General features: G+C 37.7%; 3 protein-coding genes across 6 annotated transcripts in view; 1 reads left to right on the forward strand and 2 right to left on the reverse strand.

Annotated features, from left to right (window-relative positions):
• The first annotated feature begins 448 nt into the window (after positions 1-448).
• Positions 449-6577, forward strand: LOC306836842 (protein AMBP-like). 2 transcript variants are annotated; one of them, XM_079364162.1, is made up of 10 exons: positions 449-656; positions 1464-1606; positions 2519-2595; positions 2710-2826; positions 2972-3073; positions 3716-3771; positions 4386-4470; positions 4620-4787; positions 5941-6123; positions 6328-6577. In XM_079364162.1, the coding sequence occupies exons 1-10, from the start codon at positions 537-539 to the stop codon at positions 6351-6353; spliced, it is 1077 nt and encodes a 358-aa protein (XP_079220288.1). In that variant the 5' UTR covers positions 449-536; the 3' UTR covers positions 6354-6577. The 2 variants fall into 2 exon arrangements, with proteins under 2 accessions (XP_079220288.1, XP_079220287.1); XM_079364161.1 differs by having other exon boundaries at positions 450-656; positions 4383-4470.
• A 2046-nt stretch (positions 6578-8623) lies between these two features.
• Positions 8624-9773, reverse strand: LOC306836606 (uncharacterized protein; the record flags this gene model as incomplete). Its single annotated transcript, XM_079363782.1, has 3 exons — positions 9648-9773; positions 9228-9408; positions 8624-8841 (listed from the first exon to the last, which is right to left on the reverse strand). Exons 1-3 carry the CDS (start codon positions 9741-9743, stop codon positions 8624-8626), a joined length of 495 nt encoding a protein of 164 aa, XP_079219908.1. The 5' UTR covers positions 9744-9773.
• Positions 9774-13340: 3567 nt separating this feature from the next.
• LOC306836848 (kunitz-type serine protease inhibitor IX-like) overlaps positions 13341-20413 on the reverse strand; it is a 140719-nt gene continuing 133646 nt past the window's right edge. Inside the window, exons 1-4 of one of the 3 annotated variants that reach the window (XM_079364170.1) lie at positions 14941-15085; positions 14568-14604; positions 14026-14193; positions 13341-13928 (exon numbers count right to left, since the gene is read on the reverse strand). In XM_079364170.1, coding sequence (XP_079220296.1) covers positions 13885-13928; positions 14026-14193; positions 14568-14604; positions 14941-15036 — 345 coding nt within the window. In that variant the 5' untranslated portion in view covers positions 15037-15085 and the 3' untranslated portion in view covers positions 13341-13884. Of the gene's footprint in view, positions 13929-14025; positions 14194-14567; positions 14718-14940; positions 15086-20413 lie in introns of those variants that run through there. The other 2 variants (XR_013780819.1, XR_013780820.1) reach the window with 2 other exon arrangements.

Here is a 20413-nt window from a genome sequence, read left to right on the forward strand (position 1 = left end):
TCTGTCCTAACAGAAATTTATAATTAATGTGCAACAAAATTTAAGTGATGTTGTTTAAGTTATTTTGGCCCATTTAGAGAGCTGTGTTTGCACGATAATCTTACAGGTAAAGAGCCAAACACTACGACTGTCCTCACCAACAACTTCTCAAATAAAGTCTCCTCTTGCAAAAAAAAATGATGAAAACTGGTAATAACATACACAACTTTACAATAAGTGGTAAATATCATGCAGTTTTTATTTGTTAGTCTCTCTGATGATTGTGTTTATTGATTTGTTGATGTTGCAAAAAGTCCAATGTTTAATTGGTCAGCTGCCGAGGCTCGTCAGAGCTCAAATGGAGAGAGAAGAAGAACTTTGCTCTTTATCTTATTTGTTTTTTGCTTGGCTGTGTGACTGAATGCGGGGCTACTGCACACAAAACATAGGTCAATGTCCCATCCAGGTAAAATCAGGCAAGAGGGTGATGTGTTTCTTGTTTTTAGTGTCTCCGACTTGAATTCTCTCACAGACGATTGGACACACAGGCTGACAGGATGCAGTATGCAGTGACTTTGGTGTCCCTGCTGGTCTTAGGGTGGACATGGACCCTTCAAGGACTTCCTGTACTCCCAGAACCTCTTTACACCACTCAGGAGAACTTCGATCTGACCCAGGTTAGTGACTCCTTTATGAAGTTGTGCATGTTATTTTCCCTATTTGTGTTCTATGTTCTGTTACTCATGTGTTGTAAATTTTACTCCTGCACTACTTACTGCACTTAAAGTGTTTTCTCACCCTTTTCTTTCTGTTATGATTTAAGTTATTTTTACCTATATGTTGTGGATAAAATAATCCCCATAGAACAAGCTGGAAATCTACATCTTGTATACAAAATGCATTAGAAATAAAATCCTTTTTGGGGGGGGTGCCTTTCTTGGATGGGACAGCTCAAGAGGTACATGAAATGTTGGGATGAGTGAGTGGGGGATGATGACATGCAGCAAAGGGCCAAAGTCAGATTCGAGCCCATGGCTGCTGCTACGAATACTGTAGCCCCCGATAGGGCACACAGTTTAGCCACTAGGCTATCCCGCCCCAGAAAAAAAATAAAATCTGTACTAACTGCACTGAGTACATCTATGTCAGCATAACATCACCATCATAAAAAATGTGTCAGTAATTTTGAGCTACAAAAGCAACAGAGAATTAGCATCAGGATGAATGTAAAACTGATGGTGTAAAACTGCTGGTGTAGAACATGTCAAATGCAGGGTTTATTTCTCTAAGAGTGGTTATTCTGACTGTTTAAAGAAAGCAGGACGAGAGTTTTGTTTATACGAGGTCAAATGGGGTTAAAAATAACGATAAAATAGGATAAACAATATCTATGTAAAAACTAAGCCAACCCTTTCTATTTCAGTTACAGGTATGTTTACTATGTTAGTTTAATGTAAATATATCATGTTGTGTTTTTTCAACAGTTTCTAGGAACATGGCATGATGTTGCCTCGGCAAGTACATGTCCCCATATGCGACATCATCGAGGAGATGCAGCCATCGGTAAACTGGTACTGGAAGCGGGTTCCACTGAAGGCAAAATCATGACAACTCGAACTGTACTCAGGTTTGCAAGAAAAGGACGCAACGCGCAACCACAAACAACTACACATCTTATGAAAAATGTAGCAAAATACAAGTATTTTAGAAGTTAGAAGTACTTTCTTATCAGTTACATTAACGTAAACAATACCTGTTAAAACACTTAAATATTTACAAATGAATATTCCATACAAGGTTTTGCAATTCATCTTAGGCCAAAAAAAACAAAACAAGCATGTATAACTCAATTATATAATATGTTTGTCCCTGACAAGACGCTTTGCTTATCCTGTTACGTTAGAAACACTTTCTCATCAATGTGAAATAACGTATTACAATGTAAAAGAAATAAACTGATTTAAGCATATTTATGAGAAAAATGTGGGCACACATTTATTATCATATTATACTACACAGCAGTTTAAAATAATGTATTTTACCACCATGAAAAACAAATACTATTTGGAATAAAGCCCTAACTGCATACAGATAATTTCTACATTCGTATCTCTACTTGTATGCAGTGTAAGGGTATTAACAACACAATAACTGTGATATGTATGCCATCATGACCAGGAGATAACCAAGTTGGAGCTCTCCCACTAGATGCCACTTTTGCATGTTTTTATTCTTTTTGCATGTGTAATTCGTGTAGTTCTTTTCAACTGTGATCGGCTCACATAACAGACAGGTAATACTGGAAATAAAAATAGAGGGTTTTAATATATATATATATATATATCATATAAATGTACAGGCAACTGTCAGATGTATTCAGACCGTAGACCATGCTTACTGCTGATTACTGTAGTGAATATTGTCCCTCAAAAATGTGTTCAATTATATTTATAATCATCATCATATGTAAAGATGCACAGGCAACACATCACACACACTTTGTTCCTCTACTAAGAGATTTTGGTGTGTGTGTGTGCAGACATGGAACCTGCAGGGAGATGACTGGGGACTACGAGCTGACCTCCACACCGGGTCGATTCTTCTACCACATCTCAAGTGCGTCTCTCTGTCTCTCTCTGCATACAGCTGACCCAGCTCTCTTCCTCTGTTCCGTGTATGTAACCCACGAAGTTTTTACTGTTTTGACCTTCTTCCTCGTCCTTTTAACAGAGTGGGATTCAGACGTGGATGCCTACGTGGTTCACACAAACTACAACGAGTATGCCATAATGATAATGAGCAAAACGAAAACATCAGGCGATAAGAGCATCTCACTTAAACTTTACAGTAAGTGGACGCTCAAAATAGATCTACAGAAACACTTTGTGACCTCATTTCTTTGTCATCTGATAACGAATATAATAGGAAATTATCATATGACATGTATCGATAATAACAATAATGTTGAAACCAAAGTAAATTTCCTCTTCAGGTCGAACCATGTCTGTGAGAGCCACTGTGCTGGAAGACTTCAAAGCACTGGTCAGGCAGCAGGAGATGAGTGATGACACTATTACCATCAGGAAGGACAAAGGTACAACACGGTTTGAATCTGAGTTTTTTTTTATTTGGAAGGGATGATGCATTTGAACAAAGGTTGCCCAGAGAGTATAAAACTTTTTTTCTAACTGTTAACTCTGGTCCCTGGCTTGGCCTCCACATATCAAGTGTAGTTTGAAGTGCAGAATTCACTGTCATAAAAACACTCAAGTCTACAGGTTTGGAATACAATTAAACACATAAACTAGTAAATGCAAAAATTCTTGTGTGTAACGTCTTGTTTAAATTTGACACAACTGAACAACTTCCTTTCCATCTTCTTCGTTTACTCCTTTACAGTCGTTCCAAACAAGTAGAAGTCCATGTACCAGGACATGCAAATGGCACCGTCAATGAAAAACACACCACAGCTGCTCTTTTAATATTTTGGTATTCAAAGGCTTTATTAGCATGGATTTTTGACTTTTAAAAATGATCAAATAACTTGGGCATACATTTGAAGGTGTTTGAAGGATAGATGAAAGTGGAGCAAGAATTACAGCTTAGGTCTTTGTTGTCCAACAATATACCATGTAAACAGAAAACATAAAGCCAATAAAAATCAAAATCCTAAATCATTTAGGTTTAAAGTGACAGAGTGTCTATAACATTCTGTTTTATCTTAATATCTTTGCAGGTGATTGTGTTCCTGGAGAGGAGGTGGCAGAGTCATCAGCTCAGCCTCAGTCTCAGGTATTCACAATTCATGCATCACTCACACCTAAATCCTCTGATCCTGTGTCTTCATATTTCTATTCAAAAACACTTTAGCTAATAAAATATATTGACATATTTTAATGAATCAAGAACAAACGTCCTTTATGTAGTATGCTTTAAGACATCCCCTTTGCACCCCTTGCAGCAGGTGCAGTGTTGTATGTGATGTATTGTTTGTCAAAGGAAATAATTCCTATTATACAGTTGGAATAATATGTTTTACATGTTTGTGGAAGAAGTAGCAGCTAGATATACTTTTATATTGGAACTCTCAATATCAAATAACTTGATAATGCTGTTTAGCAGAATGTAAAAATGAAAGCAGTGAAAATGATGTCATTAATATGAACTTCTTAAGGGCACAGAAACAATTTAACTGTGCTTAAAACAATATTAGGATACGTATGAACATCATAATAAAACAAAATAAGGATTAAAATTGTTTTAATGGTGCAAGAATTAAGTAACAAAAAGTAGTAGTTTAAGTTGTGTTATTGTCCTCAGGACTTCAGTATTTCAGAAGAATATTTATGTTGTATGTTCATGTGGCTTTTCATCTCTAACTGAGTCTGTCTTTGGCTGTGAAGCAGCGAAGGAGGAGAAATAAGGAGCTTACTGTGGTACCTGATGAGATGGAGAGTTCTGGTGATGATTCACCTCTTTTCAACTCAACCGGTAAGTGTTCGCTCTCTGATGATGGGCACTTATATAACATAGTCATGTTTTTGAATGGATTCTTTTGAATAAGATCCTGATTCTAATGTAGCAACCACTGTGTATCGTATCTGTCTGGTTCTATATCTCTTCCCTGTTTCCTACTATAGAGGCCTGTAATGCAGCACCAGAAACAGGACCATGTTTTGGGCTGCACCAACGTTACTACTACAACTCCACCTCGATGAGCTGTGAACTCTTCAAGTACGGAGGCTGTCTGGGCAACCAGAACAACTTTGTGACTGAGAGAGACTGTCTGCAGAGATGCCGCACTGAGGGTAAGGAGTGAAATGCAAAAAAATACCATCTATACTTATCAGATGACTGTGACATACATGCTGCATCATCATATTCTGCATGTTGCTCAAATCTGTCAGATGTAGTGGAGATGGTGGGATGATGTCAAAGCTCCAGGCCTTCTTTGTATTAAAAGCAGCCAGCAGATGTCACTGTCTATGCAGAGTTTGAAGCCTTAAAGCTCTTTTTTATTGCATGGTTTGCACATATAGAAAGAAAGGCCCAAAGTTCCATGAGCCTTCATCTGCCCATCACTTCATTGCTGAGCCAGTAAAAGTTGTTGCAGCTAAAGGAATGTGATGACTTCCCACTTACATACTGGTAGCTGTTGTATTGAATGAGGCTCTGTGAAAAGAATTATCTTATTTTTTTATTTTTAACCTTTATTTAACCAGGAAAACTCTCAATGAGATTAAACATCTCTTTTACAAGAGCATTCTGGCCAAGACAGGCAGCTGCCCAATTTAACGGGTTTCAGACGTGAAACACTTAACAAACACTTGAATAAAGGAATCACAAGATGAACCATTCATCAAACTTGTTTTTATTAAATCAACAGCAAGACAATCAAAAGGCGGCAAAATTGGTTCGTTAAAACATCTACAGTCCTAAACATTCAAGTGAACCAGCCAGTGAAGATTTAAAGTATCTTACAACCGATTCCAAGAAGAGGGAGCAGCAGACTTGAAAGATTTTTTTTTCTAATTCAGTTTGAGCCTTAAGTGTGGTTAAAAGATATAAATCCTTGGAGCAGAACAAGATTGTGACTTCCAGTACTTTTTTGAAGTATGTAGCTCCATGGGTAAGACGGAAACAGACTGAGAATACACGTATAAATACGAATATGCCGGCATTGCGTGGATGTGTGCATTTAAATAGCATCGCCATAGTCCAGCATCGACATAAAAGTGGCAGCAACAAGTCTTTTTTTGGCCTTAAATGAAAAGCAAGACTTATTTCTAACATAAACTCCTAATTTTAACTTGAGCCTTTTTTTTTTTACCGATTGCTGAGTGTGAGGCTTATGACTGGTCTGCTACGAGAAAGATGTAAAGTTGATGATAAAGATAAGGCAAAGTCTTGAGATAATTGATATCATGCAAAGTCCTCTGTTGTCCTCTGTGCTCTCTCCAGCTGTGTGCCGTCTACCCATGGCGGCCCAACCCTGCACAGGCCAGTCTCCAATCTGGGCCTTCGACTCCACTGTGGGTCTGTGTGTTCCTTACAAACCAAACTTTTGTCAGGGAAACGCCAACAAGTTCTACAGTAAGGCTGAGTGTGACGAGTACTGCGGGGTGGTGGTGAATGCTGCTGATGGTAAGATTATAGAGGAGAATAAATTATACAAACCTGCATTCATGAAGCAGCCAATGGCAAAGCCACAGCATTAGACACCTTTCAAATTATCTTTTTAACAACACCCAGGACTAGGTGTATTTATCTATTCATCTTAAAAAAAACAAAAAAAAACCTAACCCACACATACCGAGGCATTAATGTTTTTTCTTTCCTCTCCTGCAGACGCAGAGCTCCTGAAGGCAAACTGAATGAGATGCAGTCACATCACTTCTTAACTCAAGATTTAGATTTAATTTAGACATTAGGGTTGCACATTAAGTGGGGGTGCTAGAAGGCCTCCTCCTAGGCATTTTGAACATCAAAATGTAATAAATGTTCATGCAATCTGGTGAATTGTTCATGTCAAAATAAAAGTCTTTTGTCTAGGCACTTGTATGACCAACGATCCTGAATAAAACACCACTGTTTGTCAGTTTTCTTTCTTTTCATGTGGAGTTGCTCTTAATTGTTTACATATATTTCATGAACCTCTGCTGTTGTAGCGGCTTCATGGCACTTGTCAAATACAAACAAAAGACACAATCCAAAAATCTTGTTAGTGCAGCAAATAATTGATGAAATCTTCTCACCAAAGAATAGTCTTTTTTGTAGCTTTGAATCATTTTGAGCACAGAAAGCATAGACAAGTGAAAAGCCAGAAGCTGAAAGGGTAATGCTCCATCAGAAAACTAAAAGTAACGCCAGATCTCAGCAAAGTAATGTTCACTAGAGCACAGTAAAGATAAAACTTAGGACAAAACACAATGGGGTTTTATACAACAAATTTCCAAGATATTAAACAGTTCTGCAAAGTTTGAAACACATTTTACAAGTGGCAGAAACCTTTTACCAGTTCCCAAACAAATTAACAAACCGCAACATCTTTTTTTTTTTTTTTAAAGATTTATTTTTGGCCTTTTTTTGCCTTTATTGTAGAGGGAGGACAGTGGATAGAGTCGGAAAGGGGGAGAGAGAGTGGGGAGAGACATGCGGGAAATGGCCACAGGCCGGACGCGAACCCGGGCCGCCCGCGCGCGAGGACTAAGCCTCAATACATGGGGTCGCGCGCACAAACCGCAACATCTTAACAGAAAGGGAATAAACCAAAGGCAGGAAGAAACCCGAAGGGATCGAGGGAGGGATCATTTTATTTGTTTTTGTCTTCCACAGATTTGGGGGACTGTGATACAGAGTTTGAGTTCCCGCTTTGTAGATTTAATTTGAGTCAAATGAATCATTTTTGCTTTTCTCGTGGACAGTCTCTCAAACTTTTAAAGTATCCATGAGTATACATGTATGATTAATCTGGAACATAATTACAATTAAATACAATTATTATCAGGCTTTCTGCCAAAACAAACAAAATGACCCCTCATTCAATTACTTCCAGGTCACTTCCTGAATTCGGTTGATTCCCTTTCTGTCAAGATTAGTTTGTAAATGTTTGGAGTGCTCTGCCACTTGTAAATTTGCCTCAGCGCTTGCAAATGTGTTTCACATTTTGCAATTCTGCGTTGCAAAAAGGAAGCGTTACTTTTTTTTTCCAACTTTATAAATGTCAAAGATCCATTCTTTTTAACCAAGCAATCAAAGATTTCTTGCAGCAGGCGATAAGCAGATAAAGCACAGAGCACACTTTTAATAAGAGTTCAAGAGAAAGGGGAAGTACATGTTTCTACATTCTAGAAGTAGGGCAACATTCAATGTCTGCTACGCTCTGTGAAGTCTCAGATGAATTTATATCAGTGTGGCATCTGGGTAGAAATTTTGAAAAAAAAAATAAAATAAAATAAAGGAAATCTTTACGGAAGAAAAAACTCTATTTCAACCTGGAGTTAATGTTTATCAAAAGTATTATGAGTTGAAAAGAATGAGTAACAACCTACTGTGTCCAAGGAGGTTCTTCTTTTTTAATAATAGAAGTTTTTTTTAGTAAACTTAGATATTAAATAAGATTTTATTTTGCATGGGACCGTCATTATCATATAAATTAGTTGCATAAAGTTCCATTGTTATATAATTGAAATTTTTGTTGTAGACTGTCTTTAGATTGATGTGTTACCACATCGATCCATCTGAACAACTACATCTAGGTGAAGGAATGTCATCATTTTATATGGATTAAGTATTCAACTGTTATGGATCAAGGTATAATGACTTCTAGGTCCCCACATCTCTTTCTGATCATTCAACAATGAACAACAATGTCCCATGCAGAGCAGAGAGTTGATTTATTCCTTTAATTCTTTGAGTGCTTCAACACAAATCAACAATGCATTTATTGTTTTCCTTTTTGTAATGCCTTTGTGTCACTCCTCTTCTCACTCAGGTTCTCCTTCATGAAACAAGTTATCCTGTTGGTGTGCTTCCAGACAGGACCTCAGCTGTCCTCATGCTGGTATTAATATTGTTGCTGTTGTTGAGGGCTCTTCTTCTGTCAAAGGGTTACAATCAACATTTTTAGGACTTGAATATGTAATCAAAGAGCAATTATGATGTGTGAAACATGGTTTGGATTTCCCTCCTCACCTTTCGTGTGACATTTCTCCATACACTCCGTCATATTTTTAAAGTTGTTCTGGTTGCCCCCACAGCCCCCGTAGAAGAAGATCTCACAGTTCATTGAGGTAGAGTTGTAGAAAAAATACTCTTCATGTGCCTTGCATAAACCTGGATCTGGAGCTTGCACACAAACCTCTACAGAACCAGAGAGAAAGAGAGAGGAGTAGAACCATTAGTCAGGACTCCACTCTTATACATGCAGCTGTTGTTGGTTCAATTCAGCATAACCTTTATTGATCCCCCAACGGGGGAAATTTGAAATTTCCCTGACCGGGAATCGAAACCGGGCCACAGCGATGAGAGCACTGAATCCTAACCACTACACCATAGTAAACAATGCAAGATGTGTGAGGTGGAGTTGTAGAAATAACACTCTAAATATCCTACATGTTGGTCCTGAAGTCTGTGCTACCTGCTGACCGACCTCTAAGAGAAGAAATACTATACAAACATCGCTACACAACTTCATATAAACTTACTATGGCATGAAGTAAATCACATGATGAATATGAATCACTTACCTGTTTTGTTAAAGACAGTTGTATCATCAGCAGGAGCAGCATCAGCAGGAGCAGCATCAGCAGGAGCAGCATCAGCAGGAGCAGCATCAGCAGGAGCAGCATCAGCAGGAGCAGCATCAGCAGGAGCATCAACAGCAGGAGCATCAACAGCAGGAGCTTCAGTACCAATCACCTGCTGTGCCTGGGCCAGAGACAGACTCCGTCAGATGTTGTTTTAAACACTTTGTTTATGTCATTGTCAACATTACAAATCTTTAATGTTTTCATTCCAGCACAACAGTTCACATTTGTTTTATACGAATTAGAAATGTACTATAGCCTGGAAAGACAGTAGCATTGTTTACATAAAAAAACCAACAAGGAAAATAAAGAAGAAGAGAAGATCCTTTACCTTGAGTACTGAAAAGTTCAGCAACTCACCTTTTCCGTGCCATCTTCCTCCTGTGTATGGACCCCCTGGTGGGAGCAGGTCCAAGCCAGGAGCAGCACCGAAAACAGAAACACTGCTTTTGTCATCCTATTAGTCGATCTGTGCAGCTCTCTGAAGAAGAAATATCGGGAATACGGTTATCACTGTACCCCACTGTTTCTTAAATAGGCTACTCCTCATCTCAGTAATCAGGTTACCTACCTCTGTCTTGTGTTTACCGAGCTGCCCACATAGTATGTTCTAACCATTAGAGCCAAAACAAAGAAACAAGTTGGAAAATGTAACCTTGTTCTGATGACCTATTAAGAAACATTGGACTTTAGGTATCAAAACATCAGAGTTTTGTTTTGTAGGAAGATTAAGGCAAAGCTAACTGCAGAATGGAACATTGTTTTGGATGAATAGCAGTTGTTAATGCAGTGTTATCCAAACGTTTTTTGGGGGGGGACCAAAATGATTTTTTTTTTTTTAATAATATTGTCAGAAACTTTTAGTATTTTGTCCTCTTCAAAAATAACAGATACACAATCTGTAATTGCAGTGAGAAACTATTGTGTTCTATTTAAAAAATAATAATAATAAAAACAGTAAGGCTTTATATATCAGATTCAAAAGGTTCACAAAAGAAACCCTTTAATAGAATAAAATAAAATACTTTGATTTTTTTTTTACCTCTTTGTCTGTTTTTTATTTGTTTTTCTCAGAATCAAGCCTGTAACATAGTTCTTTGTTTTTTTTGGTAAAAACTCAGGTTATTAACCATTTATCGGGCAAGTGACTATTTTTGGTCATTTTGGTACACATTACATATGGCCACCCTTCTGCACCTCACTAAGGTCGAGAAGCATGTGATCCTCACTCAGCCAGAAGCGATCACCCTATATCACTGATCCTGCTATCATGGCATTTGGACCAAATATGGTCACTTCGTTTATTTTTCTCAATGAAATTAAAGATTTTTTTTTTTTTTAACAGAAATAAAATTCTGTTATGTCCCCCAATAACACTGAGGTTGAATTTTTGAATTTCAAAGTATTTCAATGAGTGCCCTATGAAGGGTTAAATGGTTAAACAACAGCCTGCTTGTTTGCAAATATTAAGGTTCATTCTAAAACAGCAGTTAACAAAAATGTACAGAACATTTTCTATTTTAGGAATATCTTTCAGCCCTCGCTAACATAAAAAAGAAAATTTACAAAATATGCCACAAGAATAAGGCCTCTGTGTTACATGTTTACTTGCTTTATCAAAAGTACCATTTTGCTCTTTTTACACATCTTTGTATTACTGGCCTGTCGCTAATTTATGAGGGGGCACCACAAAACATGCAGTGAATCATAGGTAGCCCTGTGGTTCACTCCCCGAAGGTTCATTTAACTTGTGCTGCACACCTACTCGCTCCGAAGGTTACATTAGTAAATCAATTCTTTTTTCTCCCCCATGCTGTTTCTTAGCTCTGTGAGTAGTTCATTAGAGAAATAAGAGAGTGTTTGGCTTGCCCAGAGGGGGACATGAATGAATGGATATTTCTGAAAAATAAAATATAAGTATTGCACAGTACGAAATGTAAACTATTGCAGAAGTATAACATAAAAATTGCACCGTGTGAAATGTAAACCATAGCAGAAATATAAACATTGCACAGTATGAAATGTCAACTATTCCAGAAGCATAAAACGATATTGCACAGAATGTTGCTGAAATATAAAATAGATATTGCACCATATTAAATGTAGACTATAGCAGAATTTAAAATAAATATTGCAGTCTGAAATGTAGAATATTGCACATGCCGGAAGTGTGTGATTTTGTGTGTGTATGATGAGGGAGTGTGTGTGTGGTAAAAGGTGGGAGGATCAACACGAGTCCAGGTTCAGTGTGGTTATGGCTCTGGGGAAGAAGCTGTCCTTGAGTCTGTTTGTCCGAGCTCTGGCAGACCTGTAGAGTCTGTCGGAGGGCAACACAGCTCAATATCAATGGACAGTCAATTAAAATCTGCTTTTCATGTCATGGTTCAAAGATCTGTGTGATCTGGATCAGGCGAGCTGCTTCACAACACAAATGGTTCAATTAAAGATATTCTGACCATTCTTGCTTGTTTTGGTGGGGTTGCATGGTGCCTTTTATTACTTTGTATTTTCATTCGTCAAAGAATAACAGGTGTATATTGTTAAATGTATTTATTGAATGCAACAAATTAAAGTGGAAGCATCTGAAAGCAGACTGAAAGAAAAGGTGTTCAAGAATTGAGCCCTGGGGTTACCCAGAGGTGACGTGCCATGGATGATGATTATTTTCCATTTTTACTGAGAAAGACGTCTATAGTTTCTGTGACGCAAAGCAAAGTGGAACATTCTGCTTTGATATGAAATGAGATTAAAACTGGACTGCCTCCCTGATGGTGTCAGTGGGTAAAAGAGGTTTTAAGTTTTGAAACTACAACACTGTGTTCAGAATGAAGGATAAGAAATTATAATTCTAATGTTGATCAAGCAACAAGTTTATCCAAAACACTTCATGTGACATGTGCAGAAGCCAATTCATAATACATTTTATGTTCTACTTCCTGTATTTATCATTGATGCTTTCTGTCAAGAAGCTCCAGACACAGATTTATTCAGGGCATACATTTGAGGACATCACTTTGATTTAAAACCTCGCAGAACATCGAAAATATACTGACACTAAAAATGTAGCTACATAAGCACTACCAGAAAGAATTTTCATGGTTACAATCCACCTTAAATATTGATTGTTTCTCGAGGGTCTGTGGACCACTACAGGGACACACATAAGATATAACTAAATAATACAGAAAAGATCACGCTCTGTCCTTTCATCAGATTTCTTTTTTTTTTAGTCTTGCTTAAATCACTTATCAACGTAGGAAAAGTTCCGTCTAAACATTTAGCTGATGTAAAGTTATCAGTCATATACACACACATATACACATATATCATCTTTAAAATGCACATCTAATATATATGTATATATATATATATATAATTATCATTAAACATGATATTATATATATAATGATGATATAATGATAATTTTACATATATATGTATATATATACAAATGTGTGTGTGTGTGTATGTATATATATGTATATATATATATATATGTATATGTATATATGTATATGTATATATATATATATACATACATATACATACACACACACACACACACACATTTTAAAGATCATAAACAACAAAGCTCACATCGCCATGGACATGGACTTGCACCTGAATATCTAAAGGAGCTTTTAACTCCCAAGCAGACCTGTGAGATGACCTGCCTTGAGGCCTCACCTTACCTGAGTCAATGTTACGGTCAAAGGTGGTCTGGCTTTTTACTGTTATGGCACCTCTGTTCTGGAACAGTCTTCCACTTCCATCCGTTGAGCTGACCATATTTCTGACATTAAATCCACCCTTTTGTCAGAGCTCGGCTCCTGAGAGCTTTTATTTTAACTGTATGACTTTTTTCTTTTGTATCTGTAATTGTGCTTGTCTTTTTTACTGTATATTGCTTTTGCACTATGTGCCTCCGTCAAACTTACTCAAAAAAGTTGAAAAACCCAATCAGGGTTTTTTTTTCCCGGTCAGATTACTTTTGAGCTATAGGGCCCAGTACACCACATAAAAATCATAATAATAAATGATAGAAGAAGTCTGTTTCAGTGTTTATTCATCACACTCTGGTCTTTATTAAAACAGGTTTTCCAGTGTCTGCCTCAAAGCAGAACCTCAGCAATTTAAACGTGGGGGTGTCGGGTCCCTTCGTCTGTAAATGAGTAAAAAGGATTTTGTGTAAAGTCACACAGAAGATACTTTATAATAGTAATGTAAGAAAGTGAGTAGCCAAAGGTGTACAACTATGCAGCGAAAAGATGCGGGAAACCACTTTTTTTAATTTACTTTTTTATTAAATATTCGACTGTTATGGATCAAGCTTTAATGAATGCTAAGTCCCCACATCTCTTTCTGATCAGCCACCAATGAAAAAGAATATCCCATGCCAAGCAGAGAATTGATTTAGTCATTTAATTCTTTGAGTGCTTCAAAAAAAAAATCAACAACGCTTCTATTGTTTTCCTTTTGTAATGCCTCTAATTAAATGTATTGTAAAGTGTCGATTATCAGCAGCGTCTTGTCTCTTCTCACTCAGGTTCTCCTTCATGAAACAAGTTGTCCTGTTGGTGTGCTTCCAGACAGGACCTCAGCAGTCCTCACTGCATGCTGGTTTTGGTGTGGGCTCTTCTTCTGTCAAAGGGGTAATCATACAATTACGTGAAAACTTTTTTATGTGAACAAAGACCAATTATGATGTGTGAAACATGGTTTGGATTTCCTTCCTCACCTTTAGTGTGGCATTTCTCCATACACTCCGACACCTGTTCAAAGTTGTTCTGGTTGCCTCCACAGCCCCCGTAGGTGAAGACCTCACAGTTCATTGAGGTGGAGTTGTAGAAAACACGCTCTACATACGCCCTGCATAAACCTGTCTCTGGAGCTTGCACACAAACCTCTACAGCACCAGAGAGAGAGAGAGAGAGAGAGAGAGAGAGAGACAGAGAGGGAGAGAGAGAGAGAGAGGGAGAGAGAGGGATGAGTAGAACCATTACTCAGGACTTCACTCTTGTACATGCAGCTGTTGTTGGTTCAATTCTTCTCCATAGTAAACAATGCAAGATGTGTGAGGTGGAGTTGTAGAAATAACACTCTAAATATCCTACATGTTGGTCCTGAAGTCTGTGCTACCTGCTGACCGACCTCTAAGAGAAGAAATACTACAGAGAGAGAAGCTGCAACATGATGCTTCAGTATTTAACATCGCTACACAACTTCATATAAACTTACTATGGCATGAAGTAAATCACATGATGAATATGAATCACTTACCTGTTTTGTTAAAGCCAGTTGTAAGGTCAATCACCTGCTGTGTCAGGGCCAGAGACGGACTCAGTCAGAAGTACAATGACATATTTTCATCAAATTAGTTTGAAATTCTTAGAAAGATTCACTCTTGGCCAATTACATTAACAACACAAACTCCTTTGTGTTTTTAATCCAGCACAATAACTAGATTAAAATTAGAAACTCTATTTTATTTGAAATTAAATATAAGAAGGATCAATGGTTCCCTGTTACATTTAATATAAATTAAAAATGTAATACAAGCTGGAAAGACAGCAACATTAGTCATATAAAAAACCAACAAGGCAAATAAAGAAGAAGAGAAGATCTTTAAGTACTGAAAAGTTCAGCAACTAACCTTTTCCATGCTATCATCCTCCTGTGTATGGACCCCCTGGTGAGAGCAGGTCCAAGCCAGGAGCAGCACCGAAAACAGAAACACTGCTTTTGTCATCCTACCAGTCGATCTGTGCAGCTCTCTGAAGAAGAAATATTGGGAAAATGTTCATCGGCTACCTCGCTGTCACTTATAATCTTTAGATCAGGACAGTCAGGTCATTTACCTTTGACACTTGTTTACCCTGCTGAGGTTTTTTTTTGACCTAATATGTAACATTGAACTTCTGAAGTAAAAAAACAAAATTCCTAGTATTTGTTTTATAGGAAATGTAAGGCACAGCCAGTAAATCACTAGTTACTATACCGACGATTAGTTCAAAGAAAAAATCAAGTAAGAAGATTTCTACTTATTCATTTTGATTATAGAAGTATTCATACAAACTCTATTAAAATCAGTAAATACATTCAGAGGTGAGTTCACAATCATATCCATATCTGAAATATGGATGAATGTAGAGAGAGGTATTGAACATGGAGGGGTTTAATGTATATTATACTAACAGAGTTAGCAGAAAAGGGAGGAGGGGAGTTGGCTTTGAAATGTAGACCGCTGAAGAGTATGTCATTGTCATTGATGATGTGCCGGAGTGTAGCTGAAGAAAATGACAAGTCAAAAAAAGTTACTGTGACTTGTAGGACACCTGGGTCCAGTGTGGAAACCTTCAAAGAAAGATTTGAGAGTTTAGTTGATAGAATCAATTAAAAATGGTGTGTGGGGAATTCTAAATTGATTTACCTAATCTGTGCAATCATCAAACGACTTCTTACTTTAAATAGTCTGAGCATATATCATGTGATCACAAGGCCGAGAAGAGAAGAGAACATTTCCCTCAGTGGGCCATCAATAAATGATATTTCCGATTACTACCCATTTTAACTATTATAGTTGTCAGTTCAAGATAATTGAGGAAGGGCTACAGTTGAAATGTATTTGATCAAGAACAGATTAAGTAATAAACAACTTTCAAAATGGCCTTGTGGATAAAGACTGGACCAGATATTCACAAATAAGATGACAGTAGCATGGAGACAAGTGAAAAAGGATTATTAAAATGGTTACTCTGCGGTGATTGTATTTGATGATATTTGACACAACAGTGGTTAAAGAATAAATTTACAAACATCTGCAAACCCCATGATGTGGCTTGATTACTCTTTAACATGAAAACATTTATTTGTTGATGTTGCGTCACTCTTCAGTCCAGTGTCCACTTGAATATTGAACTAGAACTTTGCTCTTTTTCATTCCGTTTTGTTTAACTTGGCTGTGGTCAGTTGAGCATGTGTCACACCAAATCACTTATTCATAGGAGAATGCTATGTGAGAGCTGAAGGGGAGGGGGTATAAGAAACAGTGAGAAAAGGATATCCAACCATGAGAAATATCTCTATGAGACAGGCCGTGAACTTCAGGTCAAAACTTACCCTGAGAAGATTGAAGAAAGATTTAGATCCAGTCACTCAGGTTACATTCAGAAGTGTTCTGGGATGCACATGTTCACAGTGGTCAGGCAGTGTATTGTTTGATCTGTCTCTAGTCAAGTCAAGCCAAGTCATATTTAGCACTTTGGTCAGCTGCTGCCATTTTTAATTATGTAAAAATATGTCTTGCAACAATGGGCCAAAGTACATACGCAAGCTCGTTTGATATGTTGTTTCTGAGGTTTTTGTCCTCTCATTGTAGCCATTAAATTTGACCTTATTATAATTTGTGCCATGAGGTCATTCTGTTTACTTAGTACCACCAACAGCGTGTAAGTACAGTGCCATTATGATTGAGGGACAGGTGACAATGCATTGGAAAAAAAATGCTTTTTATGGCTAGAAGCACAAATAATCAAAGATCTAATGATTTTGTAAAAGCTATTATCATTCCTCACATTCTCAGGAAACAAAAACATATCAAAACACAGGGACCAATGAGGCTTCATCACCCACACTTTAAATGACAGGTCATAGCCAGAAGGGGGCGATACGGATCAACTTATTGATGATTGATACTTGCTTTACACAATTTCAAATACATCCTCATAATTCAAACAGTGAATACACATGCAGCATACAACAATCCCGACCCCATTTTCTACCTCGGCTCTTTAACTTTATTTTTAACTGTGTGTCCGCTCCTGTCTGTTATTTTCACAAATTAGTCACTCATATAAATCACCACATTCACTCATAACCAACCCCACCACCCACCACCCCCCTCTCTCGCTGCTGTGAAGGAGCCAGGCTTCCTGCTCTTAGTTCCCAGAGTTCCCGGCTGCTGGCAGTAGAATGCTGGGAATATCCGGAGAGGAAAGGGAAGTGACATCACAGAGGTGACCTTCCGTATCAGGCCAAATCACCTGGCAGGCAGGAGGAGAGCGACCAAACAAGCTCTAAACACACACAGAAAACACCAGAAGATCACATATTCTGTTTCACACTTTGGTCTGCTCTCCCAAAGAGGAGAGAGTAAGAGAGAGGCTGTATGGTGAGAAAGTTCCAATGACGAGAGAGGGGTCTGCAAAAACATCAAGGGGTCATACCCTCAAATATTAACCATGTGTTTTTCAGGAAACTCTTCAAATCAACTGTAGTCTAGTATTCAGAAAAACAGAAAGGAAACTTGTAGAGTTGATTCTTTACCTTATATTTGGTTCATAGAATTCTAAAGCTGCAAAGGAAATACAATCTGTAATGCAGATAATATTGTCTTCCAATGACTCTGGTTTGGCTAGAGGTCTCTGTTTATTTTTAGATTGTTTTTTGAGTGACACTGGAATTAACTGCTTGATCGTTGAGTAAAACATTGTGAAGCCAGTTAGTAAGAAACAGTGTGATCTAAATAAAAGTTAATGTGATAACGCTGTAATTTAATGAATCTGACCTTAATCATCCCCTTCAGGCATCGAGTTACTTGATCTTTAGACCTTCAACAGAACAGAGTGTGAGAAATCAACTTTATAAAATCCCAGGGACATTTCTTCATCCAAATAATTACTTTCATTTAAAATACTCATTACCCTTACTTATCATACAGAAATGATGTGATAATAAACATACATTTATATGGAACTGTCTTCTTTCCGAGGAGCTGACCTTTATCACAGTTATCACAATGCTTGTTATATTTATTTAGATCAGAAATATAAAATATCCTACATTATCTACACAAAATAGCTGGAAAAACTTTTCACACAAATCCACATACTTGCACAAATTCTTACAAGGACATGTGCACACAGTAGAAAATGCACAAGTCCCTTAAAGCCAAAGGAGGAGGAGGGATGAGTAGTGATGGTGAATGGAGGGTAATGACAGAGTGTGTGTGTGTACGTGTTGGAGATGTCATTATGCAGTATGACAAAAGAAGCAAGAGAAGAAGGGATCTCTGGTCAGCTGCTGCTTCTGCCACTGTCTATTGTCCTGCCAACAGAGGACACCCCCCCCCCCACCACAACACACACACACACACACCACACACACACCACACTTTCTTTCTTCAAGTTCAACTCTGATTACATGGCCGACAACTGGCCGCCCCCCAACGTTTAGAGACCCTGTGGACCCCCTCCCCTAACCCCCAGCTGTGTCATTGCAGGGCTTTTTTTTTTTTTAAGTCTGTGATCCAACAGATGTTTCCTCAAAAAATAAAAGTGCATAAAGTTCATGAGCAAAATGAAAAACGTCTTCGAACTATTGCTCAAGCTGTCCTGATAATGTGTCAGGTGAAATTAAAGATGTTTGCTTGGAGAACTAAATTAAATAACATTACCATTAAATCTTTCATTTATGTTCTCCACAATAGTGATAGAAATAGTTCAGCTGTCTCAGAAATCATTTTAAAAGGACAAAAGAATAATGTAAAATCAAATTGGAAAACACCTTGCTGTGTCATATCCACTGGAAACACGTGTCATTGGTACGTGCACTGTTTTGATACAGCTAAAAACTTTACTCTAATTTCATGCTTGTGTATGAACAACAACATTTTGTATTTACATTTTAGAATAGGCATGATGCACATTCAGAAATGGAAAAAAAAGAAAAACATGTTGAAAGCTAAACAACATAAAAGGCCTATTATTGGTATGTGCAAAGTGATGAAGGTAAGCAGCCTGCTAATGCCTTAAGTAGGTTTTGTCCACACAAAATACCATATTTTCTGACTAAGGAACTAATAACAAGACAAGTTTTTTTTCCTCTGGAAAAACAGCTGAAAACGATCATCAAAAGTTGGAGAGAGGGAATACTTTTGCAAACATTGAAATCTATTTGGTAACAGGTTACTGGAAAAAAAGAAGAAGGAAATAGGTCAGGTTATAATCTTTCTTTTTTTTCAATCATCTGTTTCTATTTGTAAATTACAACTTGTAAGTTTGTTTGTTATTTGAGAAGGGAATTTATTTACTTATATGAACAATAAGTCAGTCGAAATTAGTAATTTACTACGACTTGAGCTTTAACTTAAAAATGTTATACCCATAACAAAGTTTGTTGTTCTTCTAAGTGATTATTTGTTTAATCCAAACTTTACTCTTGTTAATGTCAATGCACTAGTCCTTTTATAAAATAACAGAAGTGCATGAAAGAGGTGCTCAATTAAATTAACGACAGCGCTTGTAATTAGGTGTTTTCCACCCATGGAGAAGTTTCATTGTTTTTAATGAAGGATGTTTTATAAGAGGAGGCAATAAATTCAGCCAAGTAATAGAAGCAGCTATGAATGAAGCCCCTTTCTTCTCTTTGTGTGTGGCGTGTATGTATGCGGATCACGTAGCCTCTTAAGGTGCTGAGCTCTGCATTATCATTTATCCTCTTCCATGGTGGGTTTTCTTCAGCCACTGTTTTAATGTACGTTTTCTGTGTCTCTGCATTTTTCTGCATTTCAATCCAAACCAAATAACCCTTGACCAACTGACCTCAGGAATATTTAACCCTTCTCTGTCTCTGCACAGTGTGTGACTTTCTGGAACCATTCTCCATCAATTGGCCTTTCTTTGACACACACACACACACACACACACACACACACACACACACACACACACACACACACATATTATATGACCATTCAGTGACACTGGCAGACAGTCAGACACAATAGGAGAAAGTACATTCCTTTCCCCAGGTGGCATTAAAGACGTACCCGGATCATTGCCCTAATGGGCTCCAAACCAATGGCCGACGATCATTAACCCCTGACGAGTGTGAGTTCCTGATAGCCCTGGCCAGACTATTGTGTGACCACTGTGTGTTCTTGTACGGACTATTGTGAAAGGGGTCCTAATGTCGTGTGGAGCTGGTTAACTGCTGCACAAGGGCTCTAACTTAGGGCATTAAATGATGTGTTGTCTTGCCCTGAGAAAAAAAATGAAAAACCGGACTGAAAAAGTTGTGGATGCTGAAAGAAAAGGCATGCAGAAAGGGACAGCCCATTAACTCAA

Source organism: Symphodus melops, assembly GCF_947650265.1.
Source record: "Symphodus melops genome assembly, chromosome: 16".
Classification (NCBI taxonomy): Eukaryota; Metazoa; Chordata; class Actinopteri; order Labriformes; family Labridae; genus Symphodus; species Symphodus melops.

What these genes read in the sequence shown, in the direction of transcription:
- LOC306836842 (XM_079364161.1), top strand. Translation starts at nt 537, where the DNA reads ATGCAGTATGCAGTGACTTTGGTGTCCCTGCTGGTCTTAGGGTGGACA. An exon ending in CAGCTCAGCCTCAGTCTCAG is followed by an intron (nt 3,772 to 4,382) that starts GTATTCACAATT and finishes TTGGCTGTGAAG; the next exon opens with CAGCGAAGGAGGAGAAATAA. An exon ending in ACCTCTTTTCAACTCAACCG is followed by an intron (nt 4,471 to 4,619) that starts GTAAGTGTTCGC and finishes TTCCTACTATAG; the next exon opens with AGGCCTGTAATGCAGCACCA.